At 52.2% G+C, this 20,814-nt stretch overlaps 1 protein-coding gene across 2 annotated transcripts in view; it reads right to left on the reverse strand.

The window, feature by feature from the left end:
• The window catches only part of MAST2 (microtubule associated serine/threonine kinase 2), a 1,353,759-nt gene that overhangs the window by 1,025,498 nt on the left and 307,447 nt on the right, over positions 1–20,814 (reverse strand). For both annotated transcript variants that reach the window (XM_085602761.1, XM_085602760.1), the window contains exon 2: positions 16,446–16,593. In XM_085602761.1, coding sequence (XP_085458887.1) covers positions 16,446–16,593 — 148 coding nt within the window. The remainder of the gene's footprint in view (positions 1–16,445; positions 16,594–20,814) is intronic.

Here is a 20,814-nt window from a genome sequence, read left to right on the forward strand (position 1 = left end):
GTGGTGGCGGCGAGTGGGTGGTGGTGGCGAGTAGGTGGTGGTGGCGAGTAGGTGGTGATGGTTGAGTTAGTGGTGGTGACTAGGTGGTGTTGGTAGTGAGTAGGACGTGGTGGTGGTGAGTAGGTGATGGAGAGTAGGTGGTGGTGGTGGAGGAGAGTAGGTGGTGGTGGTGGTGGAGAGTAGGTGGTGGAGAGTAGGTGGTGGTGGAGAGTAGGTGGTGGAGAGTAGGTGGTGGAGAGCAAGTGGTGGTGGTGGTGGTGGAGAGTAGGTGGTGGTGTACGGTAGGCAGGACTGATGTCCCGGTCCTTTGTCTTCTTTCTGGAGGAAGAAGGATATCAAGTTCCTCCACAAATGTAAATTTTCTCTTTGGAGGCAGAGAAGCAAGGATCCAACGAGTTCCCTCCTGTATTTGAATTATCCTCTGATGAAGGTCTATTTTGTCTAGAATGGGTTCAACAGGAGATGTAGAAGCTGATGAAATGTTCATTCTTTCAGTTCTGTGGATTTCGGTATTGAGGCTTTTGTTCTAGAAGCAATATGCTTGGTTGGTGCCAAGGGAGATGGGGTTGGCTGCCGAATCAGTACCGAAGACCGAGCTGGTACCGCAGCATGGTCTTGGTCCGTAGCAGTTGATACTGAAGGCTTGGCTTTGGCAGAAATTGTTGGCACCGTCCTGAGGGCAGGGTGTCTGAACCAGCTTTTCCAATCCGACTATGGCTCAAAGGCAGTGGTGGGCCGGTGACCACTAGTGCTGAAAAATTTGTGGTCGGCTCAGATGGAGGAGCTGGGACTGGGGTCACAGCACTCACGTGCTGACCAGATGGCAAGACCTGCATCTCAAGGTAAGAGTCAGATCTTTTGTTGATGGAGAACGCCTCATCTTCTTCAGTGGTGGGCTCCTCTTCAGCCTGTTCTTCGATGCAAAGGTCAGGAGTGTTGTCTGTGACTCATTAAGACATTTTCAGGCGACATGCCCTTTAATGAAGGGTTTTCTTGGACTGAAACACCTTACACGCATTGCAATCGGCTTCTCAACGATCGGGCTAAAGGGACATTGCACACTAAGTGTTAATTGGTGTGAGGGAATTTTGCATGGCAACGCAAGCAAAACCTGAAAGGTGTACGTTCCATTAGAAATGCATTTTGTATAGAGCCCAAGACACAAGTAAAGGTAGACCCAAGATGGGCGGTGCTCAAACAGGCAGTAAGTTGAAGCCAAAACTGACAAAATTTGAGAATAGAGCAAATATGGAAAAGCACAATCGAAAATCCTCGGTCAGAGATCTGCTCTTCCCCAGCAGCTCCGCCGTGCCGTGCTCTGCCTCTGGTTCCCCCAGGCTGGGTTCGAGACTGCACCTGGCTGGTGCCCATTGCTGCGCTGTCCTTGCTTGCTGGTATTTCTTTCTTTTGCTCCACTGTTGCACTGCTGTTGTCACTTTTTTTTAACGCTGCTCCTGTACCTGTCTTGATTGGTAACCTTGTAGAATCTATAATTCTTTTGCTGTGCAACTATTGTAAGGCTGTTTTAACCGCTGTCTCCCCACTTTTGCCGCACCCTCTTTTTTCCATGTGTTACCGCCGAAACCTCGCCCCGCTCCCACCTCCCAGCTGCAAGTCCCTACCCTACTTAATGGTGGCCGCTATGCGGTCACACCAGTGGCGCGCCTAAGGCAAGCCCATCTGCGCCCGCCCGCGACCCGACTGTGACCAGCGCCAGGAACCCTGGATTTTCAACGATTCACACCCTCCTCGCACTCAACCCCGGAAGACACACAGACTGCCAACAGGCCTCTCTCACCACGCCCCATTCTCCTGACTTCACTGCCACCGGACCCTTTACCACCACCCTGACCCTGAACAACACCAACACCAGCACCGACGACACCCTCAGCTGCTTCCTCCTCAGCGTGCGCGCCGTACACAAACACGCCATGGAAATCTGGAACCTACTCGACTCGGTCGCCCGATGTCACCTTCCTAACAGAGACCTGGACCAACGCCGCCTCCGCCCCCGACATCAACACAGCCATCCCGGACGGCTACAAGATCCAGAGAAAGGACTACCCCAACCAACCGGGAGGAGGCCTCGCCATACCCACAAAAGCACCCCCCGTCTCTTCACCTCCAGCGGAACCTTCCCCACCGCTAAACACCTGCATTTCCAGATCAAGACCAGCCCTAAGACCACACTCCGCTACAGACCCACCCCCATCTCCCAGACACCCTTCGCCACCGCCATTACCAACTTCGTCGCACCCCACACCATCGCATCAACAAGCTACATACTCATTGGTGACCTAAACTTCCACCTCGACAACCCCAGCGACCCCAACTCCACCATCCTTTGTGACAACTTCAACATCAGACTAAACCAACTCATCAACACGCCGACACACAGGTCATGGCACACCCTCGACCCCATCTTTACTGCAGGGAATGGCATCCGCTTCAGCCACACAACGCAACCACCTTGGACCAACCACCACTGCCTCCACAGTCAACAAACCCAAAACACTTAAACCAGCCCCACGCCCTCCACGAAGGAACTGGAGCAAGGTCACCGACAACCAACTGAACTCCATCCTCACTCGAGACAACCACACCTGGGCATCCAACGCAAACACCGCGGCCAGTGAACTCCACACGTGGATCTCCATCTGCGCAGACTAGCTCGCCTCACTATGCAACCCCGGCAAACAACACCCCAGAAAAGCCGCCTGGTTCACCACCGACCTCCAAGAGGCCATATGCACCTGCAAAAGAACTGGAGGAATACCAAGACACCCGACAGCTACTCCACCTACAAGGACACCATGACGGATTACCACAACCAAATCAGAACTACCAAAAGGAACGTCATCCACAACAAAATCTTTACCAACTCCACCAACTCCAAGGAACTCTTCAACGTCATCCTGGAATTCACCAACACATGCAGTGAAGCCACTGACATCACCCCGTCCCAAGACCTCTGCGACAAGCTCGGAACCTACTTCCACCTCAAGATCAGAACACTCTACGACAACTTCACCAACCACCCACAAGACACCTTAGCCAGCCCCTCCCCCACCCCCCCGAGACACCAGCCAGCCCATCATCTCTGAATGGACACCAATCACAACCATAGACACCGCCGTGGCCATGAAAGGTATCCACTCGGGGGGCCCCACTGACCCCTACACATCTACCACAGAGCCGCAGACACCATCGCACCCCAACTGCAACACATCAACACCACTTTAATAACAGGCACCTTCCCAGATGACTGGAAGCGCGCCAAAGTCAGACCCCTGCTCAAGAAGCCCACGGCTGACCCCACCGACCTCAAGAACTACCGGCTCATCTTGCTTCTCCCCTTCGCAGCCAAAGTGGCAGAGAAGACTGTCAACAAGGAACTGACACAATTCATCGAAGAGCACGCCGTCCTCGACCCTTCCCAATCCGGGTTCCGAGCCAACCACTGTACCGAGACCGCCCTTTTCGCCGCCACAGACTACATCCGCACCCTCCTGGACCAGGGCCACTCCGCGTCCCTCATCCTCCTCGACCTGTCCGCAGCCTTCGACAGCGTCTCTCACCGCACACTAATCACCAGACTACATGACGCCGGCATACAAGGAACTGTCCTGGGCTGGATTCGCGCGTTCCTCACTGGAAGAAGCCGGAGGATCAGACTACCGCTCTTCCTCTCCGTCCCCACGGACATCATCTCTGAGCCCGACCCCCTTCAACATCTTCATGGCCCCCCCCTTGCAGACATCGTCCGACGACACGGCCTCAACATCGTATCCTACGCCAATGATACCCAGCTCATCCTCTCCCTCACCAAAGACCCCACCACCGCCAAACTCAACTTCCAGAGAGGAATGCAAGAAGTAGCAGGCTGGATGACCAACTGTTGCCTGAAACTCAACGCCGAGAAAACAGAAATCCTAATCCTCGGAACCACCTATTCAGGCTGGGACAACACCTGGTGGCCCACCGCCCTTGGAAGCCCACCTACCCCATCAGACCACGCCAAGAACCACGGCATTGCACTAGATTCATCGCTCACCATGAACCGGCAAGTCAACGCCGTCACCTCCAGCTGCTTCAACACCCTCCGCATCCTCCGAAAGACCTTTAAATGGATCCACCCTGAATCGAGGAAAACTGTCACCCACGCACCCATCACCAGCAAGCTAGACTATGGCAACGCACTCTACGCCGGCATCAACAAGTCCCTACTCTGCAAACTGCAATCAATACAGAACACCGCGGCCAGACTCATCCTCGGCATCCCCCGGCACAAACACATCAGCCAACACCTGCGGCGACTCCACTGGCTTCCCGTGGAGAAGATAATCATCTTCAAGATTCTCACTCACCTACAAATGCCAGCACAACAACAAACCCAAATACCTCAACCACAGAATACATTTCCACATACCCAAAAGGAACCTGCGTTCTTCCAACCTCACACTGGCTGAAACCCCGCGCATCCTCAGGGCCAAATCAGGCGGAAGATAGTTCACCCACATCGCAGCCAAGACCTGGAACCAGCTACCGGCAGACATCAGACGGCCCCCTCCCTGAACACCTTCAGAAAGACCCAGAAGACCTGGCTCTTCGGCTGAACGGAGTGGATCACAACTTGAACGGAGTGGATCACAACTTGAACAGAGCGGCATACCACCCCCCTCAGCGCCTTGAGACCCTCACCGGTAAGTAGCGTGCTTACAATTCCCGGATTGATTGATTGAAAACAATACCATCGAGAATAGTAAAGAAACCAAAGATTCGTACCGAAATGGAGTCGAGACATGGAATGGAAGCACACACGTCCGAACCCAACGGCGGAGAGAAACAAATCTAACAATGGAGTTGTTGCCCATGCGCAATATCACCGAGAGGAGGAGTCACTTCACCTCCTGACTCACAAGACTTCTTCAAAGAAAAACAACTTGCACACCTGACCTTTTTTCGATCAATGAGGTTTCCCTTGCTATCACTGGGTTAGCTGCAGGAAAGGCGGCGGGACCTGACGGCATCCCCAGCGATCTCCTCCTGCTAGAACCAAAGCTATGGGCTGATTTCATCTTGCTCATATTGAACTGAGTTGCTAGAGGTCACCCCGTCCCGGATTCTTGGAAGGGTGCTAAAGTGGTAGCTATATTTAAAAAGGGGAACAGGGAGGATCCGGCCAACTACAGGCCAATTAGTCTAATCGACGTAATACAGAAGGTGGTTGGCAGTGTTCTCCTTATGAGGGTAAGGTCGTGGGTGGACGAGGGCAGTGTGCTCTCGCATTTCCAGGTGGGATTTAGACAGAGGGTGGGCACGATGGATCAGGTTTTTCGTTTCTATATGATCTATTGGAAAGTAGTGGTCCTCGGGAAAGGTAGCCTATATTTGGCTTTTATCGATCTTAAGACTGCGTTTGACCTGATCCCTCGTGCCAAGCTCTGGCAGGTGTTGTCCGACCTGGGTTTCCATCTTTGATCCTTGATATTACCAAGCGTCTCCACGAGGGGAAATACGCTAAAATTAGGTGGGGCAATCAGGGCCAGCTGACAGAAAGGGTGGCAGTGAATAGGGGAGTACGCCAGGGTTGCGTGCTGGCTCCAACTTTATTTTCTCTCTTTATAAATGGGGTGGTTGACCATTTGAGAGAGGATCCATCTGATGCCCCAACCCTGGCAGGGGAGAAATCTCCTACTCTCCTCTTCGCTGATGACACCCTTCTGATGTCTAAAAGTCCAAGTGGTCTGCAAAAACTGCTCGATAGGTTTAGCAAGTTTTGCGATGCACGGGGTTTAGTGATAAATACCACCAAAACAAAACTAATGACACTATCCCCATCCAAACGTTTCAGGAATGGGATCACACTCAATGGCATGCCACTAGATATTGTAGATTCCTTTGATTACTTGGGCATTAGGATCAACAATAAGATGAAATGGAACAGCCATCTAGCGAAAATGCTCCTTAACCATAAGAGGGTGGCGGGGGCAATTTTAAGAGAGCAGCGACTTTCCCTTAGTAGACCAGTTGTTCCGGCCCTTGTGGTCTACGACGGGAAGGCTTAACCCTCAGCCCTATACGGGGCGGAGCTATGGGGGTTTGAGAATATCAGTGACATGGAGAGATCCAAGAATCATTTCTGCAGAGGACTGGTTTCTATACCATCTTCTACCCCCTTGAAACCGCTTCGTGGTGATCTGGGTAAACGCTCTATCAAGGACATAGTAAGATTGCGCCCGTTGCTCTTCTGGGTTCGCTTGAGACACACCCCTGAACTGGCCAGCTATGCTGCTGCCTTGAATGAGATTATCAACTTAGATACAGGCAACAAGATAAAATGGATCTGCAATCTAAAACAGCTGGCCATTGAAATCAGTTTTGGGGAGGCATGGGCCAGCCAGATTCCACCCGCAAAGCAAATTATTAAAAAAGCTTATTGGGATTGGGTGAAGGGAGAGGAAGATCGAAATCCCAATCGAGGGATCCTTACTGATCAGTTCCGGGAGCACAAGCCTGACATTATAACTGAGCAGTATCTCGACTTTATACAATCTCCACGAGATAGAACACTCTACATGAAGCTCAGGTTAGGAACCCTCCCGCTCAATGCCTTGGTGGTGGGCTGGAAAAAACAGAGCGCAACACCTGCCAATTGCCCCGGGTGTTGTGCCCCCAATGAATCCATCTCCCATTTCCTCTTTGCGTGCCCGGCTTATAGGGCGGCAAGGAGGAAATGGCTTAGACCAATCTGCAGAAATTTTGGGTTTTTGGATTTTAGGGTGGCGTTGCGCTCTATTCTAACTGATACCTCTTCCCTTGCCATGGTTTGTGGGGTAGCTAAATTTTTGGGGTGTGCCTGGTTGACGCGTACCAAATTGTTGAGGCCTAATAAGAGTTAGGCCTTTAGAGTGACATGTGTATTTTGCTCTGTCAAATCAGGAAGTGATTTTTATGGTCTTTTTTAATTCTATTTTTATATTGTCACATGCTGTATAATGATGGACTTTTATTGATTATTGATGAATGAATTATGTTAGTACTTTTATGATATTTTTATATTGAATAAAGTGTGTTATACAACTTGCACAACTCTGGATCCAACACTTGATGACAGGAGTATGCAGAGCATGTGTATCTACAGCCACAAAAGCCATCAAACATAGGATTTTTATTGCCTTCTCAAATATACATCCGGCATTAAATGACTGTATTCTGAAGACAGTATATACACAAAAGGAAAACAAAATCGAAGGTAAAAAGGCCCTGACAAAGTAAATTAAGAAATCTGTTTAACCCCTAGCCCTGGCACTAAAGTCCACTTCTAGTTAAGAGGATGTACACATGCTCATGCAAAATGCTATCACTCATCACACAAGAAAGGCATTGGATGAAGTCTACTAACTCAATGCCCCATGCTGTGGTGGGCGGAAGAAACATGTGCATGCCTGCTGAGCCGATCAGTGGATGAAGATGGCTGACTCACAGCCCCACAATTTATTTATTTGTTGTTTTACTTGTATGCAGCTGACAAAAACGCTAAGGCTGATTCTAGGCCAGTTATTTAAAAAAAAAATGAATCTAAAACTAAAGCAGAGAATGCAAAGGCCCAAGCTCTCCTTGTAAATACCATGTGGCGCATGGTCACAAGAACTCCTACCCCCTCAGGACCTCTAGTGGATTAGGGAAGTGCTACTTACCTAGGATCCCCAGAGCAACCCCAGCTAAACCTGTAGAAGGGTAAGAGTGACTCCAGAATGGGTTTGGAAGTGCCTGTGGCTGAAAAACCTTCCCCGATCATGTGCCTCACCCCCTCTTTCCAATCGCCATTCCCATCATCTCATCTACCTGAAAACACAGACATGCAAGCACTATCCATGTAGTCAACTCTAACAACCTCAATCACTCCCCCTCATATCCAAGTGAAACATAAAAAACACACAATCTACACTCCATCATCAGCAAACCCCATCAGCATGCATGAATGCCATTTTCAAAATGTAAACCTGGATCTCCACAACCTTCAGAAAAGTTCAGTATTCATGTTACATCATCTAGCACATCTAGTAGTCACACCAGACTAAAGGCAGCTTCTTAGGCATCCACTACTTTACAAGGCTATAGGTTCTCCAGGAGCAATCCGAAGTCAACTGAACTTCTCATCCATCACTTCTCACTCACTACAACCACAACCAAGACAGTCACATTTCACCTCAATTACAGACACCTTAGATCAAACTAAACATTCAACACTCAAATTGACAACTTTTAATTGCCACAGACTCAATCAACTACTCCAAATGCATATTCATTGGAAACTACAATCTCCTCTGTGACACAACCACCAAGATGAATGAGAGTAGCAACTATACACCGTTTAAACACCACAGACAACAGGCAGTATGTCACAGCCTCCTGCAAACACGGTTTCTTCACCAACCAACTGAAAACTGACCGATCCACCCATTTCTGAAGAAAGCAAATTATGACCCAGAACATATAGCAAACTACCTAAGAATCATCTACCTCCCATTCTTTAGAAAGGTCAGTGAAATGCTGAAACACTTCATTTCCATGAACAATACCCTCCCACAGGACTACCAGCGTAGTATATGATCAGTGACGATCCAGGTGGTTGATGACACTTAGAATACCAATGATCATGGCAATGCAGGCCTCCTTGAGCTCAACCACCAAGCCTTGCTCAAAAACCACTCTTTACAATGGCATCAATGGCTCTGCCCTTAAATGTATCAAGTCTTATCTATCTAACAGATACCAGTTTGTCCAAATAAACACCTCAAGATCTTAGTGACATACGGCCTAGCTCCAGTCATCCAGTACCTCTGTCACATCAACCTCTCTATTTTTTTTTTTTTTTTTTAAATTATTTTTATTGCAGGAATCAGTAAATCGTTACATAATCGGTCAGCATTATATGTCAAGCCAGATCAATGAGACATACCCCTCCGTCCCCCCACCATGAGTCGCTTACACAGCCATTTAGCCCACAACCCTGGGGTCGGGCGGCGGGATTCAATGGGGGCTCAGAAGGATGTCAAAGCTGGCCTGGATGACCCACTGTCCGTCATCTGCTTTTCCAAACAAGCCTATAAACCCAAAAAGAACACCCCACCCTGAACACACTACAAACCCAGGAAAACCCACCCACCCCCGCCATCAGCGCACGGCAACAACCGCAACAGGATCTACTAAAGGACCCATGGGGAGAGCAACAGAGCTGAAAAGTGCAATTGTCTATCGGGACTCGGGGCGAGCCGCTTCCTCACGCTCAGAGTCGCTGGGGGCGCAATAGTCCCTAAGGGCCTGCACTAACATCTCCCATTCCAGCGCTGCCTCCTGTGCCTTCTCATTACCCTGCCTCCAAGCTAGCTGGTATCTTAACGTGCTCTCCCCCGCCGCCCACTTCAAAAGTTCGCTGTGCCACCGGCCTCCCGTCGGACCAGCTCGTGCCTTCCAGTTCCTGGTCACCTCCCGTTTAGCAAGGAGCAACCCCAGATCGATAAACTTGCTAGATATTTTATTCTTTGGGGTATGAGGGAACCAGTGCAGGAGACCCACCGCCGCGTCAAACGATAAGGATCTCCCCGTCGTCTCCTCCAGGGTCTTCCCCACTTCTACCCAATAGGATGTCAATCCCGGGCAGGCCCATAGCATGTGGAGAAGGTCCGCCTCCTGGGCCGGGCACCTTGGGCATTCCGCCGAAGTTGTAGCAAAATATCGCCTGATTTTCACCGGGGTCAAATATGCTCTATGGAGCACGTAGTAGTGGACCAATTGAAAGCGGGCGTGGCGTGTGCCCTTCCAGGCTCGCCGTACCAGCTGGGACCAGGTCGTCTCCGAGATCTCCTTGCCAATGTCCTCTTCCCAACGGTTTCTCAAGGTGGTGAGGGGAGCCAGCCCCTCATTGATCAGCCTGCCGTAAAGGCAAGTGACCGCTTTTACCGTGCCCGCAGACATCATCACGTATTGGCATACCGGGGATAAGGGGGGTTCCTCCTGCCCGCATCTCCAGTGCGCCTGGATCGCTCGAACAAGGGCCGAGTGCAGCAAAAAATCGCCGCGGGGAATCCCGAAGCGATCAATGAGCTCCTGGAAGGGCAAGAGCGACCCGTCCTCGTATAGATCACCGACTAGCTGTAGACCGGCGTCCTCCCAGGTCGCCAACCGTGACCAATCGCCCCCATGGGGCAAAGCCGTTAGCATCCCCAGAGGTATTTCGGGCGCATACGGTGTCCTCAGGTGGCCCCGGGCATGAGCTCGGTTCCAGCACAGGCGAACGGTCCGCTCCTCCTGTGACAAGTCCTGCAAGGTCAACCGTTGTCTCATCGCTATGAAGGAGAGAACATGCCTGGCCATGCCCGTTCCCCTCCTGTCTTCTGGGCCCCGGAACTCCCGGGCGATCTCCTGGGTGAAGGCCTGGAGCTGCGCCGCTAAATAATACTTTTCGAAGTCCGGCACCGCAAGCCCACCTTCCTCCTTCGGCCTCATCAGGGTCTTGAGGGCCACCCGCCGGCGGCCCGAGCCCCAGAGGAATCCGACTATCATTGATCGTAATAGGCGAAACGTGGCCGGTGGGACCCAGAGCGGTAGTGTCCGGAAATAATATAACAACCGGGGAAGCGCCACCATTTTAAGCAAGGCGATCCGCCCCGCCACCGAGAGCGGTAGCGTGGCCCAAAAGCTCATACTGCCTCGAAGTGCTCGAATGCCCCGGGTAATGTTCCCATCCAGGAGGTCAGAAGGTTCATGGTAGATATACACCCCTAGATACTTAAAGCATTCGGGTTCCCATCTGATCTCCCTACCTAGAGCAGGGGTGGGGGTGCCCCTGCAGACCGGGAAAAGACAGGTCTTAGTCCAATTCACTCGGAGGCCCGAGACCTCCCCAAACTCCGTGAGCGCCGTCGCAGCCCCATGTAGGGCAGCGAGCGGGTCTTCTAGGAAGAGCAACAGGTCGTCTGCATACAATGAAATGTAGTGCGGGCCCGAAGGAGTCCACAGGCCCGTGTAATGGGCTCCCGACCGGAGATGCAGCGCAAGAGGTTCCACCGCCAGCGCAAAGAGCAGTGGGGATAACGAACACCCCTGCCTCGTGCCTCGCTCCACCGGATATTGTGAGGAAATCAGCGGCCCCGCCCGAACCCTGGCTGACGCCGAGGCGTACAGAACCCTGGTCCACCTGATGAAGCCCTCCCCGAGGCCGAACCTCCGTAGCACAGTACAAAGGTAGTCCCATTCCAGGCTATCAAAAGCCTTCTCTAAATCCACTGATAGGACAACCGGGCACGGGGCGTCCACCAGCGGGTCCCCTAGCAATCGAAACAACCTGCGAATGTTCATGGTCGTGTTACGCCTGGGGATAAAGCCAGCCTGGTCCTCATGTACCAAGGAGCTCATGTGTCCGAGCAGCCTCGAGGCCAAGATGCTGCTCAGTATTTTATAATCCACCGTCAGCATTGATAAGGGACGGTAAGACCCCGGATCGGATGAATCCCTTCCGGGCTTGAGGAGCGGGACCACCAATGCCTCGCACATCGAGCCCGGGAGACGCCCAAGCCTCTTTGCCTCCCCGTATACTACCAATAACCTAGGGGCTAGGAGATCAGCATAAGCCGCATAGAACTCTACAGGTAGGCCGTCCAGGCCCGGGGTCTTGTTTCTCGCCATCTTTTTAATGGCGCTACGGATCTCTCCCAGTTCTATGTCGGACCCCAAGGCTTTCGCCACGTCCTGCTCCATTGTTCGAATCTCCAGAGGCCGCAAATAATCATCGAGCAGGTCAGGGTCTCGGTCCGAGCGACTGCGGTACAAGCGCTCATAATATTGCCGGTAGCAGCTCAGAATCGCAGGCTGGGTGTACACCTGGGTTCCGTCTGCCCTGCGCATGGACGTCGTCAGCGAAGACTGCCGCGTCGGGTTGGCCAGCCATGCCAACAGCGCGCTCGACCTATCCCCCTCTGCGATGGACCGAACCGTATAGGCCTTATAGTCAAAACAACGGAGCCGTTCGACCTCCGCCGCCACCGCCTCCTTCGCCTCCGCCGTGCGTGCCTGTAACTCGGGGCGCCCAGGGCGGCGTAATACCAGCTCGCGGAGTTTTCGATCCGCTGCCTCTAAGTCGGCAAGGATAGTTCGCCTCACGCCGACCTGTTTAGAAATGCAGTACCCCCTCACCACCACCTTAAAAGCGCCCCACTCTAACGCTCTCGAGCTCGCGGTGCCACCATTGGACGTAAAGTACTCTGAGATCGTTTCACCTAGGTCCGCCTTGAAAACACTGTCCTCAAGGGTCTCGGGCCGTAATTTCCAGGTGGGCACCGCAGGCACCCCGGGAAACCAACGAAGGTCCAGCAGGAGGGGGTTATGGTCAGAAATGGTCCTGGTCAAATATTCAGACCGGAGCGCTGCTGAAACCAGTTCGGGCGAGCCAAGAAATCCGTCCAGTCGAACGTGCAACTCATGGAGGCTCGAGAAGTATGAGTAGTCCCTAGTTGTGGGGTGTTGCGCCCTCCAGATATCCGTGAGACCCCAGTGAGTCTGCCAGTCCCTACGATCCCTAGCCAAGCGCCGAACCGGAGAATCGGGGAGGGGTGGGTGCGAGCGGTCAGTGTCTACATCCACTACTGAGTTGAAATCTCCACCGAGCAGGAGGGGCCCGGAGAGGCAATGGGCCAACGAGCCCGATAACCTGGAAAGGAAGGCAGTCTGGTCTACATTAGGAGCGTACACACAGCAAACGTTTAGGTCTCTCCCTCCCAAAGTCCCCGAAATGGCCACATAACGCCCCTCCGGATCTATCACTGTGTTCGTGACCTGGAATGGAACCCCCGCCCTAACCCAGATCAGCGCCCCTCTGGCATATGCAGAGTACGAAGTGCAAAAGACCTGCCCCCTCCACCTACGCTGTAACGCCGCCCCTTCCGCCTTGTTCAGATGAGTCTCCTGAAGCAGCGCCATGTGTATCCCCCTACGCACTAAGTAAGCGTGGACCTTGTGACGCCTGGACATAGTATGAAGCCCCCGTACGTTCCAAGTAACACATTTCAGATTAGCAACATCAGCCATTGTCCCATATTGTTCTCGCAAAGTCTCCCCATCTGGGTCCCAACAAAGGAAGAACATCGATCCTCACAGCACTGATGGCGGCCATTTTCCCCAACCAAAACTTAACAACCCAACTATGAACCAACTCCCCAGCCACCCTCCCCAGAACAGGACCCAAATAGCACCATCTAGTTCCCATCCAAACTATACCCTCCAACAACCCACTATACCCTGCTAATCCTGCAGTCGCCACCGTAGGAAGGCCTTAAGGGCCAGGTGCGGGCCGGGCGGAGGAAGTGGGCCCTCGACGCTCAGGCCACCAGGACTATAGCAAGCCCAAAACAGTGTCATAGAGAAACCCCCTCGGGGCAAGTCCAGGGCACCCCATCCTCCCGTCCCCGGGAGTCAGCATCTCTTATCGACACCCGCCACCCCCCCGCCGGGCCCCCACCCAAAACGAAGTAGCTCACCCCGTTACCCCTGTCCATCCAGAAGGTCCTCCACTGATTGCGGTGTGATCACCGGCGTATGAACACTGTCAGGCACGGATTCCTCGGAGTCCGTTGGACCCCCCTCGTCATCAGGGATCGCTTCCTCCGCAATGGCATCGTCCCGTGAACCAGACAGCGCCGATAGCACCTCTAGTACTCCCTTCCGCTCTGTCGATGTCTCTGCAGTTGAGGGACCTCCCGAGCGGCCACGGCGACCCCGAATCCTCCTGGATCGCCGCCTCTGCTCCGACTCCGCCGTCCGTGGAGGTGAGGAGCCGGATCCACCTTTCCCCGCTCTATAAAGTTCAAGCCAGTTACACACATCTTCTGGGTTATCAAAGAACTGAGTTTTGTCATCTACAATTATGCGGAGCCTCGAAGGATAGAAGAGCGAGTACTGGATGCCCTCGCTCCGGAGCTCGCGCTTAACCGCCAGGAAGGAAAACCGTCTGCGTTGAGTTTCATGGGTGTAATCCGGGAAGATGTTCACCTGGCTGTTCGCCACTTTAAATGGCCCATTATGCCTGGCGGCATTGAGGATGAGGTCTCTGTCTCTAAAGTGCAATAACCGCGCCACCACCGGTCGCGGGGCACGTCCCTGCTGCGGTGGCCTCGCCGGGACTCTATGGGCACGCTCCAGGGTGTAGAAGGAGGATAGACCCTCCGGGGTCACCGTGTCTCGGAGCCAGGCCTCCAGATATGCCACCATGTCGCCATCCTCAATCTTTTCCGGCAGGCCCACCACACGGATGTTGTTCCTCCTGTTACGGCCTTCCGCATCCTCCGCTCTCTGCTCCAGAACCGAAATCCGGGATAAAGCATCCTTCATATCCGCAGCCAAGGTTCGCTGTGTTGGCTCCAAGGTTTTCACCGAGCTTTCCACTTCCTTGACCCGGTCTGAAAGTTTGCCGTGGTCCGCTCTAAGGAGACCCAGGCTCGTCGCTACCTGAGCAATGTCCTGCTGGAGGGCCGAGCGCGTGGTCGCTATTGCCTCTAAGACGCGGTCAAATTGCTGCTGCAGTGGTGCACCGCCAGAACCCTCCGGGCCCCCGCGTTCCTCCTTGTCCTGGGTCTCCGAGTCCGATACAGCTGGGGTAGCCCCTTTAGCGCCTCTAGGTTTCCCCATGTTGCCGGCCGCTCTCCGCGCGGGTCCCGGAGCGGGCGTCCCCGAGTGCAGACGCCGGCTATGACTCCCTTGAGCACTGGGCCTCGGGTCGAGTGCCGGAGATCCCCGTCTCCAGGGCCCGTCGGACCATCTCAACCCTGGCTCGTGCCACCAACACGTCGTCCGGGGGCACCGAGGAGGAGGCGGAGACAATCGTCGCCAGGTCGGGCAGGCCCGCACGATCGATGGAGTCCCGGAGTGAGTGTTACCAACTCCACCGGACGATTCGCGGCCCCAAAGAACTGCGCCTCCCATGGAAGTGGGTCGGCCAGGAGAAGGTAGCCAAGTGCGGTGTAGGGAGTGGGGCCACCGTCGGGACCTCCAGACGTCCTCGTGTGGAATCCGCTATGGTGTGGGCATCCGCCCGTCCAAGTGCAATCCCCGTTAAAAGAGACCTCTCTGACCGATGTCCAGCTCCATCCCCCACCGGGAGACAGCAGAGCAGGGGATGCGCCGCTGCCAACGATATCCCTCCAGTCTAATGGACCCGGCCAAGGGGACCAAGAAGTTCGGGCGCCATGTTGGGTCGTACTCCGCAACTCCCCAAACTGCGATTTTCGCCGGGTCACCGCTCGTGCCGATCGCGCCAGAGGCCCCGGCAGGTCTCCGTCGGGCCGGTCAGCAAAATGCGGGGGCTGGGGTGCCCCGCAGCCGCCGATTTACAGGATAATCACGGGCTCAGTCCCGGAGCCGAGCTCTCAGGCGACCATCGGCGTCCAAGCCACGCCTCCCCACATCAACCTCTCTATGGCCGTACTCTTGACCATTAGGAACATTAAGAACCACCTGTATACTTATGAAGGCAGAGCAATCCTCCAAAAGTGACATCAACCACCACAAGAGTTGCTGCACCATTATCCAAGCTATGGATGGCAAAAGTCTACCTCATACATTAACGCCTAAAATCGCCCAACTGGGCGATTCTTGAGACTCGGGGAATGAGAAGTGACTGGACAATGATTGGACTGGCCACATTGGTGGCTAAGCAAGACATTGCAAAGAACTGGAAGTCGCCACAACCACCCAGTTTGGCAATATGGAGATCCGGAATAGATTGGTGCGCCAAGCAGGAAGATCCGATTTACATTGCAAGTCTGTCTTCAGAAATTCCATAATTCTGGGGTAAACGGTGCGACTACTTTGGTTTATCCTCGATACAAGAGACTGCATCCATAGGCAATCCGATATCTGTGTAACCGATTGAGATTTGGGGTGGGTGGTGCAGTGGGGCCTGATTGGGAAGCAATTCTATTAGTTACTCTTTATTTTGTTATTGAGACTTATCTATGAAAATTTGGCTATCAAAAAAATAAAAGTCTACCTCATGCCCAACTCCAATGAGACAGCAATTGTCCTGATTATCAACAACAGCAGATACGTTAAATGGAAGTATGGACCACAGAAAAGAACCTCTAAAGATGTACACATCATCATGGGAACTAGGGGCTTCACATTTTACATCCACTGTAGCCTCTGATTTAAGGCCAACTTCACCAAGAACACCACAATCGCCTGGTATTAGCTTTTCCTTCCTCCCAGGCTGCTCCTCCCGGACAGTTGCACAACCGTTGGCACTATCCCACCTGAAATGCAGAAATGCCCTGCTCACGAACCACCCAGACACCCATCTTTTTCCACAAACAACACAGGCAGGGTGACGCAAGTGTTTCCAGCATGATGCGGCTCACGCGATGGAAGCCGCGTGTCTTAGGGTGACTTACCAGCCAGCGTGCCGGTCAGGCTCCCCCGCCGGAGCTTGCAGTCATCCTGGCTCAGCTGACGGTGCAGTTTGACTTTGCCTGATGAGGAGAACAAGTCAGGGTTGCTGAGCTTTCTGAATGGTAAGTGCGTTGGCCCTGTTGCGGCATCCTGGGGGGAAAACAAAAGCAAGTATGTTAGATAATCTGATAATTACTTTAATCCTAGAAACTGGCATGAATAAGTGTAATGAAGACAAGCTACATTTTAGAAAAGGACAGTTCATGAAAAATGTAGGTTTTTTTTTGTTTGTGCGTTCAACTGCACTGCAGAGTTTTCAAACACGTAAATAATATATGGGAATATAATGAAACTACTGCAATGCATCAATGGTTTCATTAAAAATGTCTGAGAAGAAAATCATCATCTGGAGTTTGGGGATTTCTATGCCTTTTTCATCCCACTATATGCAGTGCATTCAATAAAGTCTCTGTACTGCCCACTCTGCTCCCATATTATAAAGCACCACCATTTTCAGTAGAAACACACACAACAACAGATACACCACCAAACTGTTTATGTATTGTTTATTTGTACTGAATGAGTCATGGCCGGGCCGCCAACCAATGATCAAGGCAGAGTCACGGCCAAAACACGTTGAGTTTTTGATTTCCTACAATAAATAATCTAACTGCACAGCAACTTGGCGGGCAATTTTTTCAGGGGGTGTTAGAAATGGGGGTCTCTAGTTGGCAAGGGCTTGCACCTTTGTCCAAATAGGGACTCTTCTTCCTAGTCTAGTCAGGGTAAGGTAATTACACCCCTAAAATAACCCCTGCTCACCCTCTTGCTAGCTTGGCACGAGCAGTCAGGCTTATCTTAGAGGCAGTGTGTAAAGCATTTGCACATAACCAACAGTAATACAGTGTAAGCACTACAAACAGACACCACACCAGTTTACAAAAATATCCAATATTTTTATATACTTAAGAAAAGACCAAAACGATAAAAATCCACAATACAGTACTTAAAAATCTTTAGTTATCAAAATAACCTTGTAAAACAGTTCCTTGATGTCGATAGCTCCGTCCGGGACTATCACGGCGCCGTGAACAAACAAATCCAAACAGTTCAGGCTGACCGCGGCGTCGCAGGGCAGCTACGGTGTCGGGAAGACCCGCAAACAGTACCTTTCAGAAATGTGGGGCGTTGATGACTTCTCATTGAGCTTCCGAACGCACGGCGTCAGTTGGAGTCAGTTACGGAGGTTGGTGCAGGAGTCCTCGGGGTCCTCGAAGTCACACGCGTTGCAGATCGAACTTCTCTTTGTTGAAGTCAGGAGCGCTGGCATCGGGTGCTGTGGTGCAAAGTGCAGCAGTGCAGCGGTGCGGCGCCCTCAGGTCGCGGAGCGTGTAGCGGCTTGGTGGCAGCGTCAGATGGCGTCGTCGGTGAGACCAGGGTCGGGGTGTGAGATGAAGGCGGTGCTTGTCACGGTGCTGGCAGGTCACGCTGCAAGCAGCGGCGGCGTCGTTGCTGGAGCGCTGTCGTTGGCTGACGAACTGTAGTCGATGGCACCGGTAGGCCAAGGCTGCGGTGCGGGATGAGGGTGGTGCGTCGTGTAACCTTACGAGCGGTACCCTCGAACCACGGTGCAAGCAGCGGCGTCGAGTCCGGCGTGGAGCGGCATCGTCAGGGATACCAAGGCATCGTCGTGAAGCGAGGCGGTGCGGAGTGCAGTGCCCACAGGCCGCGGTGCGAGCAGCGGCTTGGTGGCGGCGTCAGCAGGCGTCGTTGGTGAGACCAGGGTCACGGTGCGGCGTTGCAGCGGTGCCAAAGCTTCAGCGTGAAACGAGACGCTGCGAAGTGCAGGGCCCACAAGTCGCGGTGCAAGCAGCGGGTCAGTGGCGGCGGCGTAAGCATCGTCGGTGAGACCAAGGTAGCGGTGCGGCGTTGCAGCGGTGCCCTCAGCGGTGCCTTCAGGACACTGAGTCGGCAGTGGCATCGTAGACGGCGTCGGGCTTGAAGTCTTTGCTGTTCCTGAGACTTCTTGAACAGGGGCAAGCTCTAACTCAAGCCCTTGGAGAAACTCACAAATGTAGATTGCAGAAAGTTCAGTCCAGTCCTTTCACTGCCCAAGACCGAAGCAGCCACTGCAGGCCAACACAGTAAAGTGGTAGTTCCTCCTCACAGCTTCTCCAGCTCTTCTTCTTGGCAGTCTTCTTGATCCAAAAGAGTTCTTTGAAGTCTTTTCTATGCCTGAGACTTCCAACAGGAGGCAAGCTCTACTTCAAGCCCTTGGAGAACATTCTGACAGCAGGATGATAAAAGCACAGTCCAGTCCTTTCCCTACCCAAGACAGAAGCAACCACTGCAGGCCAACCCCACAACACACAGCATAGGGTCAGTACTCCTCCTCCAGCTTTCCCGGTCCTTCTTCCTGGCAGGTTCCTTAGTTCAGAAGTGATCTAAAGTTCTGTGGTCTGGGCCCCAATATTTATACCACCAAATCCTTTGTCATCTGAAGGCAGAGTGTCCTGTACCTAGTTCAAACTAGTTCTGGGTGCATTCTACCAGTGTGCACCTTCTTCCTTTGTCGGTGTGGGCCAGGGTCATCAGACGCACCACAAGAGGTGGAGCCAGCATTGTGAAAGGCAGGCACAGCCCTATTCAGACCCAGATGCAACTCCTCCCACCCATCTACATGCAGATAGGTCTATTCAGCCCTGTGCTGACTCACCTTGTCTCCTGGAGTCTCCCCCAGCCCCTGTCACTCACCAACCAGACAGACAATACACAAGCTAGCAGAGGCAGGCTGGAAGGCTAGGTAAGAAAATACCTACTTTCTAAAAGTGGTATTTTCAAACACAGAATGTTAAAACCATCTTCACTAAAAGGTGTATTTTATCATTCTGAGTTCAGGCATACTAAACTCGAATTTCTACCATGTTCCCTGGGTCAGTTAGGATTATAGGATGTTCTAATCAAACTGCCCATTCTGGCCTATGGGGAAAAGGTAGCCTTGCAATAGTGAAAAACGAAGTAGGCTGTAATTCACTATCAGGACATGCCACACACACCACGGCATGTCCTACCTTTCACATACAATGCACCCTCTGCCCACAGGGGTACCTTGGGCCTACCTTAGGGGTGACTAACATGTAGAAAACGGAAGGTTTGGGGACTGGCAAGTGTGTGCACTTGCCAAGTCGACATGGCAGCCCCAGGCTGCACACAGGCTCTGCAATGGCAGGCCAGAGTTACACTTTACAGGCTGTTTGCGTGGGTGGCACAATCCAGTGCTGCAGCCCACCAACAGCATTTGATTTATAGGCCCTGGCACTCGCAGTGCACTTTACTAGGGACTGACAAATAAATCAAATAGGCCAATCATGGAAACACCAATCCATAACACATTTTACACAGAGTGCATATGCACTTTAGCACTGATTAGCAGTGGTAAAGTGCCCAGAGTCCTAAAACCAACACAAACAGGTCAGGAAAAGATAGGAGGAAGAAGCAAAAAGGGCCATTTCCAACAGGGGAAGTGGGGCATGTGGCAGCCTAACGGCACAGGGGATCCCTTTCTGCAGGGCCTGGGGCGTTTTTGAGGGCGAGGAGGGCCCACTCACCATGCACTGCTAATTAATTCACACACATAATTCATCACTCATGATATCTTCTATCACATCACTGATAAGATCACTGCAACGTTTGCAGTGAAATTATTGATGAGAACACTGTGTATGACGAAGGCGCAAGTAAGATACCTTAGAGCACAAGGTATAGTTACTCGAGATCCCTATAACTATAAATGGTGAAATTCTGTGGTGTTTAGAGTTTAAAATGTTACGTTGTCACTGAACATTTCACCTACCTATAAACATTACTACATCACTGAAAAAAAACAAAGGTAAAAATGTCAGTTAAAACGTAACATTTTCAACTATATAAAACATAAGTTATGGTTTAATGAGTTAAGTAGAACTTGTGCCCACATCGTGCCATGTGCGGTCGTCAATCATGTAATTTGACATGTTATCAGTTAATTTATAAATGATGTCACTGAACGTGTCATGAGTGATTGATGCACTCAGAGGTCTTACACAGAGCATGGTGGGAGCCAACTGATTCATCCTGTGATATCGGCTCCTCACCGACTTACCCTGTGAATAGAGACAATACCACGTGACAAGCGGTGCGTTGCAACCGGTGCCACCACACCGGGTGCTGGCTTCCTGGGGGCGCCGTGTTTGCAAGTTCAGTATGTTTTTCAAGCACCTGCTGCAACGTTTCTTTACTCCGGTAATAACCAGGCCTGACAAAAATGTCAAGAAAACTTGTGTGATTAATTCTCTTCCTGGAGAGAGATCAGCGTTTTGTATAATTGAGGTT

This window comes from Triturus cristatus, chromosome 4_2 (assembly GCF_964204655.1).
Source record: "Triturus cristatus chromosome 4_2, aTriCri1.1, whole genome shotgun sequence".
Classification (NCBI taxonomy): domain Eukaryota; kingdom Metazoa; phylum Chordata; class Amphibia; order Caudata; family Salamandridae; genus Triturus; species Triturus cristatus.